The following is a 19,998-nucleotide window of genomic DNA, read 5'->3' as shown; positions in this document are numbered from 1 at the left end:
ATCTCCCATCACAATTTTATCCTATAAATTATAATCCTGCGTCATTGACATGTATAAGCCAATGCGTAGGTGCGTTGGTGGTATGTCTATTTTCTCCACGGGTAGATTTAAGAATGAAAAAAGTACACAAACTCAAAATATGAACCTATATACAATAATATCGTACCTATATTAGCTTATAATAATTGCTGCAAACCTATTTGCGTATTGCGGGTGGAAATCGGAAAAAAAATCCCCAGGAAAAAAAATCCCCGGAAAATAAATCCCCAGACAATATTACTCACAACCACATGCAACATGAACAAATATTTTTTAAACGTTAATTAGTATCTATAATTACCATTTACCACATTATTAATATATAATATTACAAATACGTATATTATATTATAATATATTAATATATTATGTGTAATATGCCTTGTGCCTACATTTAATAAATTATTGTTTGATAATTATTATTATTATTACCTATATTTTGTATACTATGTTTTTAACTTTATTATTTGATGTATCGACCATTCGAAATATTTTTATATGCTATATTTGTGAAGTTGTTTGAAACAAAATATTATATATAATGTATAATTTTTTTAATAATATAATATAATATAATATACGCATTTGTAATTGAATATTAATAATGTGGTAAATGATAATTATAGATTCTAATTAACGTTTAAAAAATATTTGTTCATGTTGCATGTGGTTGTAGTCTGGGAATTTTTTCCGGTATTCATTGCAGGTAGCAGGGGTGTAATTTGAGGGGGGTGCAGCCGGTACAGGGTGTACATTTGCACCAACTTTTTTTTAAAACGCCTTCTTTGGCCTGTCAACAATAAATATAAGCGCCGATATACCTAAGTGTTTTATATTATATATATTTTATATTTTTACAGTACTAAAAAAAATGTATTGTACTAATATTGAATTTCCAAGAATGTTTGATGTGGTTTTGTGGTCCCACAATATTATAATTGATAAAATTATAACACAGACATTGTGAAGTAGGGTACCCATAAAATAAATTTCTGGTTTTATTAAGATAGCTATATTATATATTTTGAGTATGTAGGGAGAAAAAATGTGTAGGTTAGGTTCGGTTAGATATTTTATACCCATAAATTTATTTACCAAGTGTAAATACCACTGTACACTGGTATCCACAGTATAACATAAATACATTAAAAGTACCCTACTATGTGTTTGTAAAAAATAGAAACAATATTGTGATGTTTTCATATTAATATAAGTGACAAATTAAATAAATTATACAAATATTCTACAATTTTTGTCCCCAGGTCAACCTCCCCCCCCCAAAAAAAAATTTCCTTTGTGGCCTGGTAATAATCTAAATGGCCTGCAAACATTTTGGTACCAACAAAAAAAAAGTTGAAATGACGCCCTTGGTAGGTAGGTAATAAAATAATAATATAATATTGCAAAAACTAAAAAGTGATGAACCATAAACGTATTGTAATTATTTTGTACTTTCTTGGCATTTATTGTTATAAATATAAGATACTATATTATATAGGTAGGTAACATGTAAGTATTACATATTTTTACAAAAAAGTGCAAAAAAGGTATTTTTGGAATATATATACCTAATATCTAAGTATATCAGGCCTTCAGGCTTCAGCCTATTTAGTCATTTATAGCCGACCCCAGGTTCGTACCATACTACCATAGATACTACTATACTAGGTACCATCATATTATATTGGTAGGTAGGCACATTATAATAAAACAACTTGTATCAATACGTCTGTACGAATTTATATCTGCTTACTAGAATAATGTATAATAACTTACAAGCGGTTACTGTCGGATATCTTTCGAAAACAAGTACGTATAAGGTTTATAGGTAGGCATAATAACCGCCAATCGGTTATACGCGAACGTTAGATGTGGTGCAAAAAACGTTTTGAAAGAGCTTGGGCGCGTTATAGGTAAACACCTATATAATATATCACACAATACACTTTTTATATTATGTATTTAATACTTCTATATGTCTATATATACATTTGTATTCTGGTATTTGCGCGTATGCGCGCTCGAGAGTTGGGTTATATCGTATATGACGTATATACCTACGTGTGTTTTTACGTAAATGCGCGCGCACGATTGTTTGTGAGTGCTAAAGCGTAGAAACGGCAAGAGCAGCCCGCGTCTACTGGAGTCAGATAAGCGCAGCTACGACACGGACACACTGGAGCCGTGAATGCTGTGGCGTCCTTTGGTTGACGTCACGCGGCGGCGTCAGTACAAACTTTCAAAGGGTAGTGCGCCCATCGGTGGTGGGGTGGTTGCCGGGTGGTGCATGGAGGGCGCAGTAGTGAATTGCGCGCACGCGCGCACTTTTGTATGTGTGTGCGCGTGTAAGGCAAGGCCGAGAAATTTGTCGGCGAGGGTGGTTAGAGTGAGCGGGTAGCAACGAGGGGAGGGCACGGCGACGGTACGTTGTGTGTGTGTGTGTGTGAGCTTTCCCATTTGTGTGTGTGAGAGCTTTCCCGATCGTGTGTGTGCGTGAGCGGGTCGTGGGGTCGCGGGTAGCTGTCGGCGGTGTCCGGGGGGGGGGGGGGGGTTGCGTGCTAGGTGCGCGCGTGTCAGAAGGGGAGGCGCGCGATTCGGCCGCCGCAGTGTATAATAGTGGTAGTAGTGTAGCTCTTGCAACATTCCGTGTACAATATCTTTCTTTTTTCTTTTTTTTTTTTCTAAAACAATTTTTTCGCTTTCCACGTCTACCCATTAACAATAATTATAATATACACACCATGTTTCGTACAATATCCATCGCGTTGTAAATATATATATGTATAATATATAAACATTATAATATATTATAATCATCACGACAATTACAATTATTATTCATCTCATCCGCTGCGGCACTTCGACCCCGTCAGCGCGACCGCCATGTTACCGGAATCTGGTGAGCACACACACATACACATACACGTACACTCGTACACACAGACACACGCGCACGCACACACACTAATATAATATATTGTATATGTAATAATATTATGTATATTCTATCACGATATACATAACGTTATATTATATCGTATACGCCACGCATACGGGTATTTTTTCAGTTCGTGTACTTTCCAACGTCGTCGTCGTCGTCGTCGTCGCGTAATGATCGTCGTCTCGGATTGTAGCCTATTTTTGATGTTTTATCGTTTTTTTTAATGTTTAACATTATTATCGTGGTGCAATCATCGCCCGTTGGGGTTATTGGCGAGTATACGCGTCCGGCGGCTACACCGATATCGTCTCGGGGGTAGGTAAACGCGCGCCGGTCTGGGTCAAATTTTTTTTCGCCGTCTTGTCTATAGCAGTAGGTTGTAGGTATACGCACTGCACTCGGACCCGATGACGATACGTACTCGCGCACCGTAAACGCAGTCATCGCCCGGTCGGAATGGTTCATTATCGCATTTAATAATATTGTACGACGATTTACACCTCAACGACAGTGCGGACGATACGGTGAACATCGGAGTGATATTCGCGACGAATAATGAAATCAAAAACTATTAAATAATATTATATTATACGGCAGTGACGAGTAACCCGCGGGAGTACTGTCCATTATAGTGATAAGTGGTATCGACGAATTATTATTATTACCTATTGTGAAAATATTCTAACACGTCTCCCGAAAGTCTACGTAATAACGTTACATATCATTTTTACCACAAAACTTCACCGCCACCACTGCAGTCATGTCGTCGCCAATCGTGCACTCTTCAAATATGGATACGCGCACTACACCTGTACCGTCTATCGCAGGATGCACCTCAATGATGACCATCTATTGTAAATAATAATGGATTCATATTGGTTCCGGTGATTTTTTCGAGTGTAATGCGTATATATTATGACGTATAGGTGTACACACTCGCACCGTTTAGATTTCCACGGCCCGACCCTTTATCGTCTCCTCACCGCCCCCGCAACGTGCACGGTCAATTTTAGTCATCCGTCGCTGCTGTAGCGTCTCTTGTTTATTAATTTTTTCCCGATAGATTTTTCTCAAAACACTCAATCGTTATCCTGTGCGTGATTTCTTACACGATGGACACGGCAGTGCGTCTATGTACTCTACAGTACAATAGTTAGAACTTCTCGTAAATCGCGCGTAATCGTTTCGCCAGGTCGCTCGTATTTATCGTGTGTTCTTTATCGCATGAAGCGCTAAACGGGTGGTACGCGAGTGTAGTATAAGTCTAATATCCGTCGTCCTCCGATCGATATGCGTCTATGATATATCTTTTATCTATGTCGTAATGTATATATCACGAGGTACAATATTATTATAGTAGTATTAATATATTATAGTATACAGTAGCATAGTAAGTAGTAACTAGTATTAATATAGTATAGATATTATTATAATGGTGGTAGTAATATCAAATAGTACAATGGTATTTATAGCTAATACATCACCAACTATAATAGTGGTGCAATTATATGGTTTGCACTTTGCTCCCACGAATCTAGACGATTTATTTATGATTAGCGTCTATATTATTTCTGTATTCTATAATATGTATAATAATCTTATTTAAATTGATGACTAATAACGAACTACAATTGTAATATTATTATTTTTATTTATAGACATTTTATGATTTCGAAATACATTCATAACAAGTCATAACAATACATTATACAATCAATAAGTTGATTTTAATATCTACAGAATATAAGGTATATACTTACCTATATTTAGTACGCATTTTACGGTTAAAGATGAATTTTCATAAATTTGTAAATAAATAAAAATTGATAAATCGTCATTATTAATTTTTACTTCTATGAAATAAATGTAACAATAGTTATTATAGTTTTATTATTTACGGACTTTTAAATAGCACTATATGCACTATGTACTATATAAATGTATAGCTGTATAAGTCTATTAATATTATCGATTGGACACATTATTAGTGTTGATTTTCTATTAGAAGCCATTGAATATATTATATGTAATATAATATATAAAATGGTTATACACATAACCTATAATATAATAATAAGAGTTTTTTGAATGAAATCAACTCTACGATCAAATACGTAAAATATAATGTAATTCGAAGAATAAACTACCCTATAATAAATAGGAAAATATAGTACCTATAGATTATAGTATTGATTGTAATTTGTTTTAAAAAATTTTCAAGGATATTTTCTACGAATTTCCCATTTTTATAAGGGAATGATAATTATTTAGTTTAAAACTATCTACTTAAATCGGATGAATGCATCGGTTCCATTGTATCGTTAGCGTTAGTTAATGAATTATATATAATTGAGTGAATTTTATCGAAGTATCTAATCATAATTTCTACCTATATTGTGATAACAAGATTATTTAAATAATAATCGTCTAATGATACATTTATATATTTGTGTATAGGCTGTGATGTGTGACAGATAGCAACAATGGCGGTGGGCACGTATTACTGAAGCCCACCCCCACCACAACCTGGAGCCCTTAACCCAGGCATCGCTGGTGCTCACCATGGCGGTCGCCATCATCCTCCTTAATATCCTCATAATCGCTACGTTCACCAACATAAGAGGTATTATTATATGCATTTATCGATTATATGAATTATTTCCTGATCCTGACATAATATAATTGTCATTATTGAAGCAGTCGACGACACAATTTTTCAAAATAGAGCGAACATAAATAGTTATTTTAAAGTGATTAATGCCATCCCAAAATATAAATATAAGCTTTTTTATTCAAATTGCATCCAACTTTTCTAATAACCCGTCATCTATATAATGTAATAGGTGGAGGAGAGGTGATGAATGTATACTTGGTGTCACTGGCTCTGGCCGACCTGCTCTACGGTGTGCTCGTAGTGCCATTTTCCGTATATCCAGCACTCGTGCAACAATGGGTTTATGGGAAAATTGCTTGTAGAATAATCGGATACATCGAAGTCGCACTGTGGACCGTGTCTGCATACACACTTATGTGGATTAGTGTGGACAGGTAACAATTTTAATGCATTTTAATTATATAAGTAATAATTATTATTTTGGTTCGTTATAATAATGTAAAATGATAATTTAAAGATAACAATTATTATTACACTGGTAAACAAAAACTACTATATTTGAGTTCATTGTGATTAATTAATACTATAGAACACGTCATAAAAGTTAATAAATAATATCTACTATAGTCCAGCCACACAACATTAATAGTGGTGTTAAATTGCCTATACACGACGCCGTCATAAGATATTAACTGCTTTTAAAATAATTCATCCAGTATTCGAGGCGACGAGGGTTACTCTTTGTACTCTAAATTATTATTCAGTTATTGACAACTATAATTTAAATTTAAATACTTCATTTTTCCCAAACACAATGACTTAAGTTCTATAAAATATTATAGTTTATTATTGTAATCGCTATATAATTATATTTCTAAAGCAGAAAACGTCGAATATTGAACTAAAAGTTTATTATTTGTTTATAAATAATGCTGTTATTACATAATTTGAATTTTAGGTAAAATTAGTAGAAGAGCAGGGTGATACCTATAAGTAAATTTTTATTAGTGAATTATTAGAAATTCACCAATAAAATTACTCAACTTTGCTAAACTTTATAAATACTTATAATAATAATAAAAACCCTGGTTTCAAATACATATCAAATCATATTTGTACATTGCTTTTTTATAAGCTATTCCACTTTAAAAGCTTGAATTAAAATTAAGTTAATATAAAATATATATTTCAATATTAATTATTAGGTATAAAACTTAAAACAATTTACTTTTTATTATGCCTATTTTATTTTTCGCTTTAAATATATCACCTTCAGTCAGCTGATATAACAACAATTTTTTAGTAAATGCGTGGGTAACTTTATGCAGTATAGTGGTATATATACCTAACATAATAATAATATTATGTATATTGTAACGATATATGATTTCAAGCGTCTGTCCCACCGACACGTGGTATATATTTTGTACTCAGAGGTAAAACACTCAATTATGCCAATTGCGTGTATACTTATAGTACCTATGCGTTCCACGAACTTACACACCTCCCCACCCTTGCCAACACTATGACTAGTTCGTTGTATGTAAGTCGGCGGAGATTTCTCGTATATTTTTTTTAAAAATTCCATTATTAGTTATTATTAAATATGATGTATTATTTAAGCAACAATAGGTACCTATCAAATTGTATATGTTTATGGTTTATCAGTTATCACTAACTAGGCACACCATGTTTTTCATTCTTAGATCCACCCTTGTAGACTTATTATAGACAAAATTGTTAATACTTTACTACCTACTAGGCATATATATTATATATATATATATAATTATACTGCAGTTTGATCGCATGTCTGAGTCGCATGTTCTGCATTTTTGCACGCGCGATGTAGATATATACATTCTTCTCGTCGACAACTGCAGCACGAGAAGGGACAAATTATATCCACCAAAATATAACGCATCAGACATTTGCGTGTGCACAACACCGCATTATGATGCGATCACGTATAATAGCTAGGTACATCATGATATTGTACAGTAGCGTCATTTTAGTTAACGTGCATTGTATTGTACATACTACATATTAATATATTATATCCTAAATAGCCTGTTTTCAAATCAGACTTAAACACAAGAATAAGCGGGAAAAAATGATTAAACTGTAATATTTTTTTGCAGTATATTCTGTTTAATATATACCTACATAGGTATATAGGTACACATCAAACACTTTTTTCGTAAAATAATAATCCACTTCTCTTTTCACCGTTTAGATTTTTTATGCTCACGATTGGGTATTAATATACAGTAAAAAACTCAAGACTCAAGAAGCACAGACAACATTTTGAAATATTGAGTTTATTGTAATGCTATTTATTTCAAGGGGTTTTCAATTGTTTCGAAATTATGAAAAATTTGGGATATCGAAGTTTCACGTTTGACACAATAATAATCTACTGCATGTATCTTGAGTTTTGACATAGGTAACGAGAGTTTACTGTACTGTTATTTATATACCTAATAACCTAACTTATCTAATATAACAATAAACTTTGCTAAGGCTAGGTAATTATTAGACCTAGCAAATTATATATTAGACCCTAATATAGTGTGATATTATGTAGTTCTCGAACCCAAGTCTGTCTATATTTACAATAATAAATGGTGCGTTGGAATATAATAAATAATACATATTGGATATTTTATAACTTACATAATATATATTATACAGGGTGATACTTTTATCGCAGGACACTCGACGTTATTCTCCATATAAATCTATACCTAACCAATAGGAAGTCGTAGTCCGTAGAGACGTAGAAGTGAAGTGTGTGTGGTCTCGCTCTGACTACGATGCACACGATAATACAACATAATATATTTTTATACTACAAAAATATACCCACAATGTAATAATACGTGTGTGCTCGCGATGGTTTTTCACAGGTACATAGCGGTACGCAAACCAGTCCGGTACTTTACGGTGCAGACGCGCACCAGGTGTCAGTGCTGGATGGCGTTCACGTGGATATCGTCAGCGATGCTGTGTAGCCCACCGCTGCTCGAGTTCGGTGATCCGGTATTCGACCAAGACACGGCGGTATGCATGCTCGACTGGCAGGGCATGGCGGCGTACTCGGTGACGCTGTCCATACTGGTGCTGGGGCCCAGTCTGATCACAATTCTGTACACGTACGTGTATATTTATGGTGCGATCAGACGGCTGCGGCGCGGCTTTCTAGCACATGACAAGGTACGAAATAATATTATCATATCGACGTTATAGACATAATATATATATTATGACGACCTATACATATATGCATATAATATTACAGACGCGTACTGCTGCAGCTACGAGTCCGCTCTCGCAGGACGGTATAAACGGAGGGGTTGATGATAATAATAATAATAACTATATGGGCAGCCGTTTAGGAGGGTATGTGGATAAATTTTAGACTGGTTATACATTTTCTATATTGAGTGACCCAGACGCCAATACTTGATTATGGGCTCCCACCGATAAAAAAATTACAGGTCTAGCTGTTATTAGTTATTACCAGTAATAGTTGAACGTTATAACTACACTGTGCATTTTATATGCAGTAAAAATCCCTATTATATATTTATATGTATTCAAATATGCAGATTAAATGCCTGAAATATGCATAGATAATATCAAAATATGCACCAAAAATGAAATGAAAAAATCTCTTTCGATAGTTTGTTTATGATTTAAATATACTATGTACGTTAGCATGCACATGTACATGCAGTTAACAATTATATTAATGAAATAAAAAAAATAAATTTTTAGTAAATAATAAATATTGATATTCGATAAAAATATATATGAGTATATGACCAGTACTTACTTCAGTTCTCACAGGTCATAGGCCATAGCAAATAGCAATATATAACCAAGGGCGTCAAGTAGCTCCAAGTGATCTCTTGTGAAGACACGGAGTTTGTCTGCTTGAATACAGAAAACGAATGATCAATAATGAGCAGGACAGTATTTAAGCTTGAGGACATGTAACTATATAGTTATTTTGCGTGCAAACAATTAAACGATTAAATATATTGTATAAATATTATCAAAAGCTCGTTAGTATATACTATCTATAATTGTATACTTTTTAAAATAATTTCAATAAAAAAGGTGGGTAAGTGGATATCGCTCTGCTGTACAGTAAGTTACAAGAGGGTCACTGTAATGGATGGTGTTAAATTTGAATTCAATGATATAATATCATTGTATAAGAAAAACGATTCTGAGCGAAAACGGTCAGTCAGCCTATGATATTACCAAGTATATTTGATGATATTATTGTGAATCAAGTAATTTTTATATAACCTATTTACGTGGAGCCTTGTTTTAAATTTTCAATCCTTAGCCATAAAAGTTGAACATTTTATAAATTTTTAACTACAAAATAATTATTAAATTTTAAATTTGATACATTTTGTCAAAATTTGAACTTTAAATGCTTATAAAGAAAAATTGTGCCTATGTATTTTAATATTTTTCAACTGTTATTGTAACAATATATCAGGAGCCTTGCATTAAATTTTCTCGCTTTTCTACCCAACAAATAAAATTTTATTGATATTTATAGAAAAAAAAAACTTTGAAGAAAAAAAAATTGAAAACTGACAATGTCCGTAAACAGCTCAAAAAGAGTCAAAATATTTTCAAAACTGTATGGTGTATAGAAAATGAAAATATAAACATTCAATAAAATTTTCATGTATCTACAGTTATTCGTTTTTAAGTAACAACAAAATAGCAAAATCGTTACATGAGAAATCGAGTGAATATCAAATGTAAAAAAGGTGGATAAGTGGATGTCGCTCTGCTGTACAGTAGGTTACAAGTGGGTCACTGTAATGGATGGTGTTAAATTTGAATTCAATGATATAATATCATTGTATAAGAAAAACGATTCTGAGCGAAAACGGTCAGTCAGCCTATGATTTTACCAAGTATATTTGATGATATTATTGTGAATCAAGTAATTTTTATATAACCTATTTACGTGGAGCCTTGTTTTAAATTTTCAATCCTTAGCCATAAAAGTTAAAAATTTATAAATTTATAACCACAAAATAATTAATAAATTATAAATTTGATAAATGTTGTCAAAATTTGAACTTTAAATGCTTATAAAAAAAAATTGTACCTATGTATTTTTAATATTTTTCAACTGCTATTAGAACGATATATCAGGAGCCTTATATTAAATTTTCACGCTTTTTTACCCTACAAATAAAAATTTATTGATATTTATAAAAAAAAAAACTAAAAAAATTGAAAACTGACAATGTCCGTAAACAGCTCAAAAAGAGTCAAAATATTTTCAACATTTTATGGTGTATAGAAAATGCTGATATAAACATTCAGTGAAATTTTCAAGTATCTACAGTCATTCGTTTTTTAATTACAATAAAATAAGAAAATTGTTACATGAGAAATCGAGTAAATATCAAATGTTGTAAAAATATACATTTCAGACGCTCATAAAAATGTAATTTAAGTTTCTTCTAGACATTTTTTTTTTGATAAAGGTAGACAAACTTATGAGAAATCTTATATTACATTTTCAAATCTTAGATTTAAAAAGAAAAATTTTTATGAATTCTCAACTCAAAATAATTTGCTATTTTTCGTGACTTTTCCGTATTTTGTCAAAATTTGAACTTTAAATGCTTATAAATAAAAACTGTGACTAAGGATTTTTAATTTTTTTCATCTGCCTTTGAAACAATAACCTAGAAGCCTTCTATTAAATTTTCAAGCTTTTTTACTCAACAGATAAAATATTATTGATATTTATAGAAAAAAAAAACTAAAAAAATTGAAAACTGACAATGGCCGTAAACAGCTAAAAAAGAGTCGAAATATTTTGTAAATCTTATGGTGTATAGAAAATGCTAATATAAACATTCAGTCAAAATTTCATGTCCCTACGGTCATTTGTTTTAGAGTTACACCAAAAACCAAAATCAATTTTCTCGAAAACAGATTTTGCGTAAAACCCGTTTTTCCTTAATTTTTCTTTGGTTTTTCACGTCGCTTGTGAGAACTACGGGGAAATTTTTACTTTTGACCCCCCCCCCCCCCCCCCAAGTACTAACTAGATTCACTTTCCTATCAGAAAAGATACTGTTGAAGAAAAACCAATTCATTACTGTCTTAAAAGGTGATGACAGACACAAAAATAAAAAAAAATAAAAAAAAACCACACATCATTGTAAAATCAATACATTCATCGCTTCACTCAGAATCTAAAATATGAATTTCAAACGCTCATAAAAATTTAATTTGACTTTATTGTGGATATTTTTTTTTTTATAAAGGTAGACAAACTAATGAATAATCTTCTATTACATTTTCAAATCTTAGATTTAAAAAGAAAAATTTTTATGAATTCTCAACTCAAAATAATTTGCTAATTTTTGCGATTTTTTCGTATTTTGTCAAGATTTGAACTTTAAATGCTTATAAATAAAAACTGTGACTAAGGATTTTTAATTTTTTTCATCTGTCTTTGAAACAATAACCTAGGAGTCTATTTCACATACCTACAGTCATTTTTTTTAGAGTTACACCAAAAACCAAAATCGATTTTCTCGAAAACAGATTTTGCGTAAAAATTCCCGTTTTTTCTTAATTTTTCTTTTGTTTTTCACGTCGCTTTTGAAAACTTCTGGGAAATTTTTACTTTTGACCCCCCCAAAGTACCAACTAGATTCACTTTCCTATCAGAAAAGATACTGTTGAAGAAAATCCAATTCATTACTGTCCTAAAAGGTGATGACAGACACAAAAAAAAATAAAAAAAAAAATAAAACACATATCATTGTAAAATCAATACATTCATCGCTTCGCTGAGAATCTAATAGGTTACAAGGTCGAGTCTAGGTCCACTTGGCGTATGTAAGTTTTGTAGTCAAAGGCTCCTGGGTCGTGTCTCAATAATATACGCATATATAATATACGAATCTGGGTTATAAATTATAGTTTATACCCTATTTATTGTCTATATTCCACAATAGTTAAATAAGCAAAAATAGGCATAAAATATTAATTTAGATTAGATCGTTGCCGTCAAGTTTTTCTATAATTGTAGTTTCTATTGCTTTTCACGACATCTATATAGTACTAGTCTAATAAGGTACTAACGTACGTAATAGTGTTTACGTCATTTAGTTGTCGGGTTGAAAACATAAATTATTGCACACGACTTTTATTTATGTAAGGTTAAAAGTTAAAATAAAATAGTTACTTTTTCTTTGATTACATACCTATACAGTAATATACTTAGTATTTTGTATGCCTATTTTTGTGAATAATTTATTGCACGCATTTTTAAAGCGATAATTTAGATGTACATTTAATTTAATTTAACTAACAATTTTTTAAGATATAAAGTATAGAAAGTATAATCTAAACAACACTAAAGATTAATTTAATAAATTTAAAATGTAATACAAAACAAATAATTTACATTATTAGAGTGTGGGTTGAAAACTTTGGTTTTAGATTCGAAATTTATGTAGAGCGTTGGTTGGATATTTGCATACTCTAAGAGCCTTAGTTCACCTTGACAACACTTTAAGTTTTTAAATAATTTTTAAACTTGATATTTTTATTTTTTGAAAAATATTTCTTAACATTACTCTTGGTTCTCATCTGAAGCTTAACTTTTTAAAGTTCCCGTGGATTATTAGCCTTTAAGCTGATAACGTAGAACCTTTGAAAATCTTAATGGTGGCGTAATATTTCTTGACAACTTTAATCACATATTTTTTTTTAATGTCGTTGGGTTAAAATATTTTTTTTTAGCATTTTAGGTCAAATATTTAATTTATTAAAGAACCAATTATAGTTCTTAACAAAACAAAACAATTGTTAATTTAATATTAGCGTTAAATGTATAATTATATATTTGAACAGGAAATTAAAATATTCACAAATAAGCTAGTTAATTATATACAGGGGCGTATACAAGGGGGGGGATGTGGGGGTCAGATCCCCCCCCCAATAGGCCTTTTTTTAAATTTTATAAAATAGTGTTCTTAATGACTTAATGTAAGGAAATTACAAGGAAAAAAAATGGCAAGGATTTTTTGTAAATTTTTATTTTAACACATTCAACAATTAATTAAAAATAATTTACTTAATATTAATCAGTAATCATATATTTATTTCATATTCATATAATCGTATTATGTGATATTTGATAATATGTATATTATATATACAAGTATAATAAATTATTATAAGATAATAATATGTGGCAGACCAGCCACGGGCTGTCGCCAGTCGCCACCGTCACCGATATCAACGCGGCGGAGACGACGCCCGCATGTCCGTGCGTATAATAATACATTTTCCTACACATTAGAAAAAGAAATATAAAAATAGCTAAAAATAGCTTAAATAATAAATATTATTATTATCTAAAAACAAAAATCAACCACAAATATTATGTCAGTTGTACGAACAAGTCATAACTACATATAACTACTTGTAGAATTTAAAATAAAATGTATTGAATATATATATGTTTTATCATTTATTAGGTATTTAAATGTGCACATACCTAATTTGTTTGCAACTGATCCCCCCCCATACAAAAGTTATGTATACGCCACTGATTATATAGGTACCTACTAATACTATCGTAGTAAAACATACAATTTCAATAACAAGAGTTGTATGTATAGTATAATAATTTATTCGGGTTCTAATCAAATTAATCAAGTTAAACTGTTAAAATTACGATAGATTTCTTATTCAATTTTGATTATAATTAAAAAATTAAAGGGACCTGCTCCGTTTGTCCTTAATTGGATTTTATTGGAATAGTGAACCGAATATTCCCCTGGGGCTTTTGACATTATACATACGTGAATAATGTATTGTATTACACTAGCCGAAATGTTATAAGTTTATAACTATTAAAACAATATAGGTACAACTGCAATATACATAATGATTAAATATTGTAATTAAGACACGAGATTCCTAGTCTAATATAGTGTTTATAAATAGCATAACCCATTTATTTCATATTTATTCAAATTAATTATTTTTATTTTTATTTGAGCAATAATGTATTGTAAAAAAAAAAACAGTATAATCGAGTTCCTAGCTAACAAATAGTAGGTTTAGGTATAGATTATATAGTATATTATTAATAGGTATTCGATAATATTGTATATTATAATGCTAATCGGTTATATTAAACAATATATTATAACGAGATTTATTTAAACGTCACACATCTACCAGATGGTCCTTTAAATGATGACGAGTGGTTAATACAAATATCCATTACCTATATCGGATATATCACATAAATGTATTTGTGGGTATATCAATGTATCTATAGTATTAAGTTATATTATTACTATAATGGTCGTGAATTATTATATTATCATTGTACACAGGAATACGTAACAGCGTTGTCTGAAAACTTGTCCAATCCTACACACGTCACGTCATTCGTGTTGATCGTAACGTTTTGGATTTGTTGGACACCATTGATGTCCATCAAAGCATACCAGCAACTAGGTGGTGTACCGGCGGTTCCCGGCCATGTCCGTTTCGCCGCCCTGTGGCTGGGCATATCCAACTCGGTATGGAAGGCGTTTGTGCTCATATTTCTTAGCCCGCAGTTCCGCGTCATGCTCAGATTGTTGTGTTTGACAGTATTTTGCAAACGGAAAAGTCGCGCAGAACTTGAGTTACTACAACTCGACATGGAAGATCACTTCCTCTAAGTTAAGTATTATGTTGATGTTTTTTTTTTTTTAATAATCATTATTGTTGAACTTTGTTTTTGTTATTAATCGAATGTTCTTCCCGAGAACAATCATTCGTCCATTTGTTTACGTTTTATTCAGATAAAAAAATTGTTTCAAACGAAATCTAATTTATTAAAATTGTCGTTGGTTGTATGCCCCAAACTCATGGAGATATCCATGGATTTGGAGAATTTTTAATAATTTTAGAGTGCCGATAGAGCCAGTAATCATACATGTCATACTAAATGGTGTTTTTCGGAACATTGTAGAAAAATTATTTTTTATAGACTGTTTTTAAATTATTAACAATTGTTTTGGAACAACTTGTAAATTAGTAGATCAGTAAATCACGTATAAATATATATTTTACGGGCAAATTAAATTTGTATGTATAATATACATCAACAGAAAGAGTTGGGCAGCAATTTAAAAATAATAACGATTCCTTTTTAAAACTTTTAAACAAATCATACTAAATTACAGGGCTTCCAGTCAATAATCTAATACATGTATAATAAGTTATCAAATTTAATCAGTTAAATGGAGATTAATCAGTTTCGATATTGAATAATTTGTTATTATCACAAAATAATACTAAATACATTGTCATAGGTACATTTGTTTTTACGCCCAACTCTGAAATCATGGTATGACTTTTTATCGTGGTTTTTATTACCACTCCATAAAAATATGCCTACAATTTTTAAATCGCACTGAACTCGTTTTGTTGAGGTTTAAAATGTATGAATATATAGGTGTAGTCTAAATAATATGTAAACAAACGAAATGCGTATTTTAACAATAATCACTTTTGGAATTATATTTTAATACGAGTTGTTTGTTCCTATTGTAGTGTTATTATTATTATTATAATTATTATTATTTTTACTATAATGACTTGAGCCTGCCACATTTTTAATAAATCGTTCAATTTAATATATTAATCGCACTGAATGAAAAATAAGCAATCGATATAGTTAGTATCATTCTCTAAGTTTTAGTAATACTAAGTATCAATATTCGATTGGGAAAATTAAATTTTTGAAAAACACCAATTAATAATTATTCTGTTTGTGTACCATAAATATATGATATATATTTCTATGTACTTATAATTATAGAAAAAAATATCAATACAATTTTATTATAACAAAAAGTTTCACCAATCAGCATAATAATAATTTGTTTAGATACCCACCCATTTAAAAAATATGTTTAAATTTTAAAGTATGAAAAGTTTTGCTTAACTTGTTTTAAAATACACTTTGTCCCATGGATAAATTATGATAAATAATAATTTTATGGACAATTTAAAATCTTAATTCATGTAAGTTCAACGTACTATTGTTTTTTTAATCAATAATAATACACATTTTCTTGTACTAAATTTAAACATTTTCAAAGAACTCATCATGAGAAAAAAATTTAATTATTAACAATCTGTTATAAGATTTATATTCCATCTGTTCTATTTGATTGGTGTTTTCAACTATCAAAAATGTTATTTGTGTTTTACACTAACCAGAGCATAAACCAAATAGTATTGATATAACAATAATAAAATCACAGTATACGACAGGGTTAGTTTACTTTATCAATATTTTGGCCTATCATCTATTTTTCATCATAATATCATGTTATTAATTACTAACTATACCTAGTAATCAATAAAATATTTTAATAATGTGTAGGAAAAATTCAAGCTTCATTATAATAAAAATAATATGTACTTTGGATAATCAACGAGGCTCAATAAATATGTTTGATTGTAGTTAATTTTAGTAAAAAAATATTAGTATTATAAAAGTTACCAGAGAACCCCTTTAGGTTTTAGGCGCGCAGTTATTGTGATAATAGCGTTATGGTAAAATTAATATTGTTGACTTTTTTTATTTATTCGCTCTAATCACCACTTCAGTCATATAGGCGCTTACATAAAATGAGATTCGGTCGTCATGTTTTTAATTATAAACATTAGTTATAATATGTGTTATATGTTCAATATACACTTCACGTGGCCGGATCGACCGGCATCAAATATTTTGCGACAGCCCTTTTTTATCTGATGTACGATATAAAATGCACTTAAATAGAGAAATTATTGTATTGATATTATTGTATAAATATTAAGAGGAAAACGTGTAGCTTTTACATTATATAGAAATGTTTTATTGTGATTAAATTGACCTGCTCGTACATAATATGTTGAATTTGAAGGAGTTAGTATCAAAAAACAATATTTTAAGCCTGTTATTAGATTTTTTTCTAAAAATGTGCTTACATTACAATCATTAATGAAGCATTGCTAAGTCAATATTTTTTTTGTTTTCATTGTTATTATTATTAATATTATGAAATATATATTATGTATATATTATAATTTAATTACATAAAAAAAAAAAAAAATGTTTTCGATAATTTTTAGATCGAAACTGTTAAAATACAATTTTCATTAAAAACAGCTTTACTTTTGATACTGGCTCTTTCAACTATACTATTCGTTGTTGGTTATTCATTTTATTTTTGAATCGATCATTGGTCAGTCGTCAAGATTGTTATTATCACTGCTGTACTAATATACCGATATGCAATCAATTTGTACGATTAAAACCACATAAATTGTTATTTATTTATATAAAAGTTATCCTTATAAACAATTAATTAAAAGTACTCGTAGATCAAAAATACATTTTTATCACTCCTGTATTTTTAAGCACCAATTTTGGTGAATACCAAAAGTTAAGCGAAGAAACTTTCTTATAGTGAAAGTTGACTGATAAACATTAGGAATACTACTAACTTTTTTTAAATCTATTTAAACAAATACTTCATTAACATGAATGTTGGACAATTTTTCAAAATACTACCGTTTTTTGACAATATTTTCTTCTAACTCCTAAATGACATCATGTAGTAAAATGAGTAATATTTGGTTATAGTTTGCCAATTATTTAATTTGAACTAAACCAAATAACTGACATGCTTTTATTTATTATTATTTATTTTTTATTATACATATATTATAATTGATCATATTGTTATTATTATAAGTGTATGTTTAAGACTGAATCATTTAGTAGATTTTTGATTAGATTCGTTTGTTTACATTGTTATTATACAGCTAATTATTATTATTATTTTATATTATTAACATTTGATTATTTTTAATTGGCTTGAAATATTTTAAAGAAAATGTTGATATATGAGTTCTTTGGAAATGAAAATGTCCACGAGTTTAAAAGATCGAGTTATTTGTGACCTAAAACGCTTTGTTGTATATTAATTATTATAATTATTGTCTTTTAGGGTGTGTCGATTGTTAATCAGTTTTTACAGAACTATGTGTGCATATATTATGTCGGGATGATAATACCTATTACACATTTTTCTTTTTATTTATTTTATAAATAGTTATACTCACTATACACATCAAAAAAGTTCACGAGCAGTTATTGTTTATTGTCATTATAAATAATATATTGTAATGTGCTTTAAGAAAAAAAATGTAATGTTTTGTTAGTACCTACATCATGTATTATTATGTATGTTATTTCTATTCTTTATTCATTATTAGTATGATAATAATATTTAATGTGCCATAATTTTATATGTTATTCAGTTGTTGGTAGTGATTTTGAGATAAAATTATAGTACAAACAAGGTTTTTTCAACTATATTATATAGAAATCCGGTGTTTTTAATCATGTGTTATTTTAATACAATATTTATTACCTTTTAATGATAATTTTTTTTCTTTGACGAATTAATTCTAACATAATATATTGTTAACAATAATTAAACAATAATTCATAATTTTTTTTTTAATAATTATTAAGTATCGACACAATCGTATGGATATGATATATCTTAAATTTGATTTATTTTAGTATTATTTTTAAATTTATGGATACCACCCATCTACAGACAATATATTTTAACGCCGGAGGAAATGAGTTCAAAAGTTCAACAAAAGTTTTAAAATAATGGTATATACTATTGCATTTGTTACTGCGCAGTAAGCAACTGATTACATTTTATATTTTTATCAGCCATCCAAAATTGAAATCGTAATTTTGAATATCGATATTCATAATGATATAATATAAATCATTATTTTTACACAGCTGTGAGCTATGACATAACCTTAACATTGATACTCTAGTTTTATTAAAATACATAAGGTCCAAATCCAAATGATAAAATTATTATATTATCCAGTAAACGTACACATTTGACCTTAATAATGAACAAAATAATCCATTTGGATTAATTCGTAAAGATGTTTAAATGTTTCAAAGATTTTCCTTCAATTTGTCTTAATTAGTTGATGTTCTATTATAGTACATATATATTATATTCGTATGGCAACAGTACCACCACAGTAACATTCATAAAAGTTATAAATAAAAATAATAAAATAAGTAATGAAATTATAATTATGATTAATAACAATACAATACATAGTATATAGTCAAACATAGGCGCAAATCGCAGGAGAGCTAAGGGGGTAAACCTTATTAAATATTAGGTTCGGCATCAAATCTGTTACGGTATTTTCTTTTTGTTGATACTTGATACATAACCCCAGGGTTCCGCGAAACACCGTTTAAGAAACGCTGATTTAG

The 19,998-nt window shown here is 29.7% G+C and overlaps 1 protein-coding gene across 4 annotated transcripts; it reads left to right on the top strand.

Moving 5' to 3' along the window:
- Positions 1–2,619: 2,619 nt before the first annotated feature.
- LOC132938384 (beta-1 adrenergic receptor) lies at positions 2,620–19,074 on the top strand. Of its 4 annotated transcripts, none has more exons than XM_061005177.1 (5): positions 2,620–2,938; positions 5,438–5,603; positions 5,824–6,028; positions 8,504–8,810; positions 15,017–19,074. In XM_061005177.1, exons 2-5 carry the CDS (start codon positions 5,543–5,545, stop codon positions 15,347–15,349), a joined length of 906 nt encoding a protein of 301 aa, XP_060861160.1. In that variant the 5' UTR covers positions 2,620–2,938; positions 5,438–5,542; the 3' UTR covers positions 15,350–19,074. The 4 variants fall into 4 exon arrangements, with proteins under 4 accessions (XP_060861160.1, XP_060861162.1, XP_060861161.1 ...); XM_061005179.1 differs by lacking the exon at positions 2,620–2,938 and adding an exon at positions 3,046–3,295; XM_061005178.1 differs by lacking the exon at positions 2,620–2,938 and adding an exon at positions 3,894–4,320.
- Positions 19,075–19,998: the final 924 nt, after the last annotated feature.

This window comes from Metopolophium dirhodum, chromosome 2 (assembly GCF_019925205.1).
Source record: "Metopolophium dirhodum isolate CAU chromosome 2, ASM1992520v1, whole genome shotgun sequence".
NCBI lineage: Eukaryota > Metazoa > Arthropoda > Insecta > Hemiptera > Aphididae > Metopolophium > Metopolophium dirhodum.
Note: the sequence above shows the minus strand (reverse complement) of the source record. Positions and strands in the feature narration are given on the sequence as shown.

Coding starts and splice junctions, on each gene's coding strand:
- LOC132938384 (XM_061005177.1), top strand. CDS start 5,543: ATGGCGGTCGCCATCATCCTCCTTAATATCCTCATAATCGCTACGTTC. Junction 5,604..5,823: donor TACGTTCACCAACATAAGAG/GTATTATTATAT, acceptor ATAATGTAATAG/GTGGAGGAGAGGTGATGAAT. Junction 8,811..15,016: donor GCTTTCTAGCACATGACAAG/GTACGAAATAAT, acceptor CATTGTACACAG/GAATACGTAACAGCGTTGTC.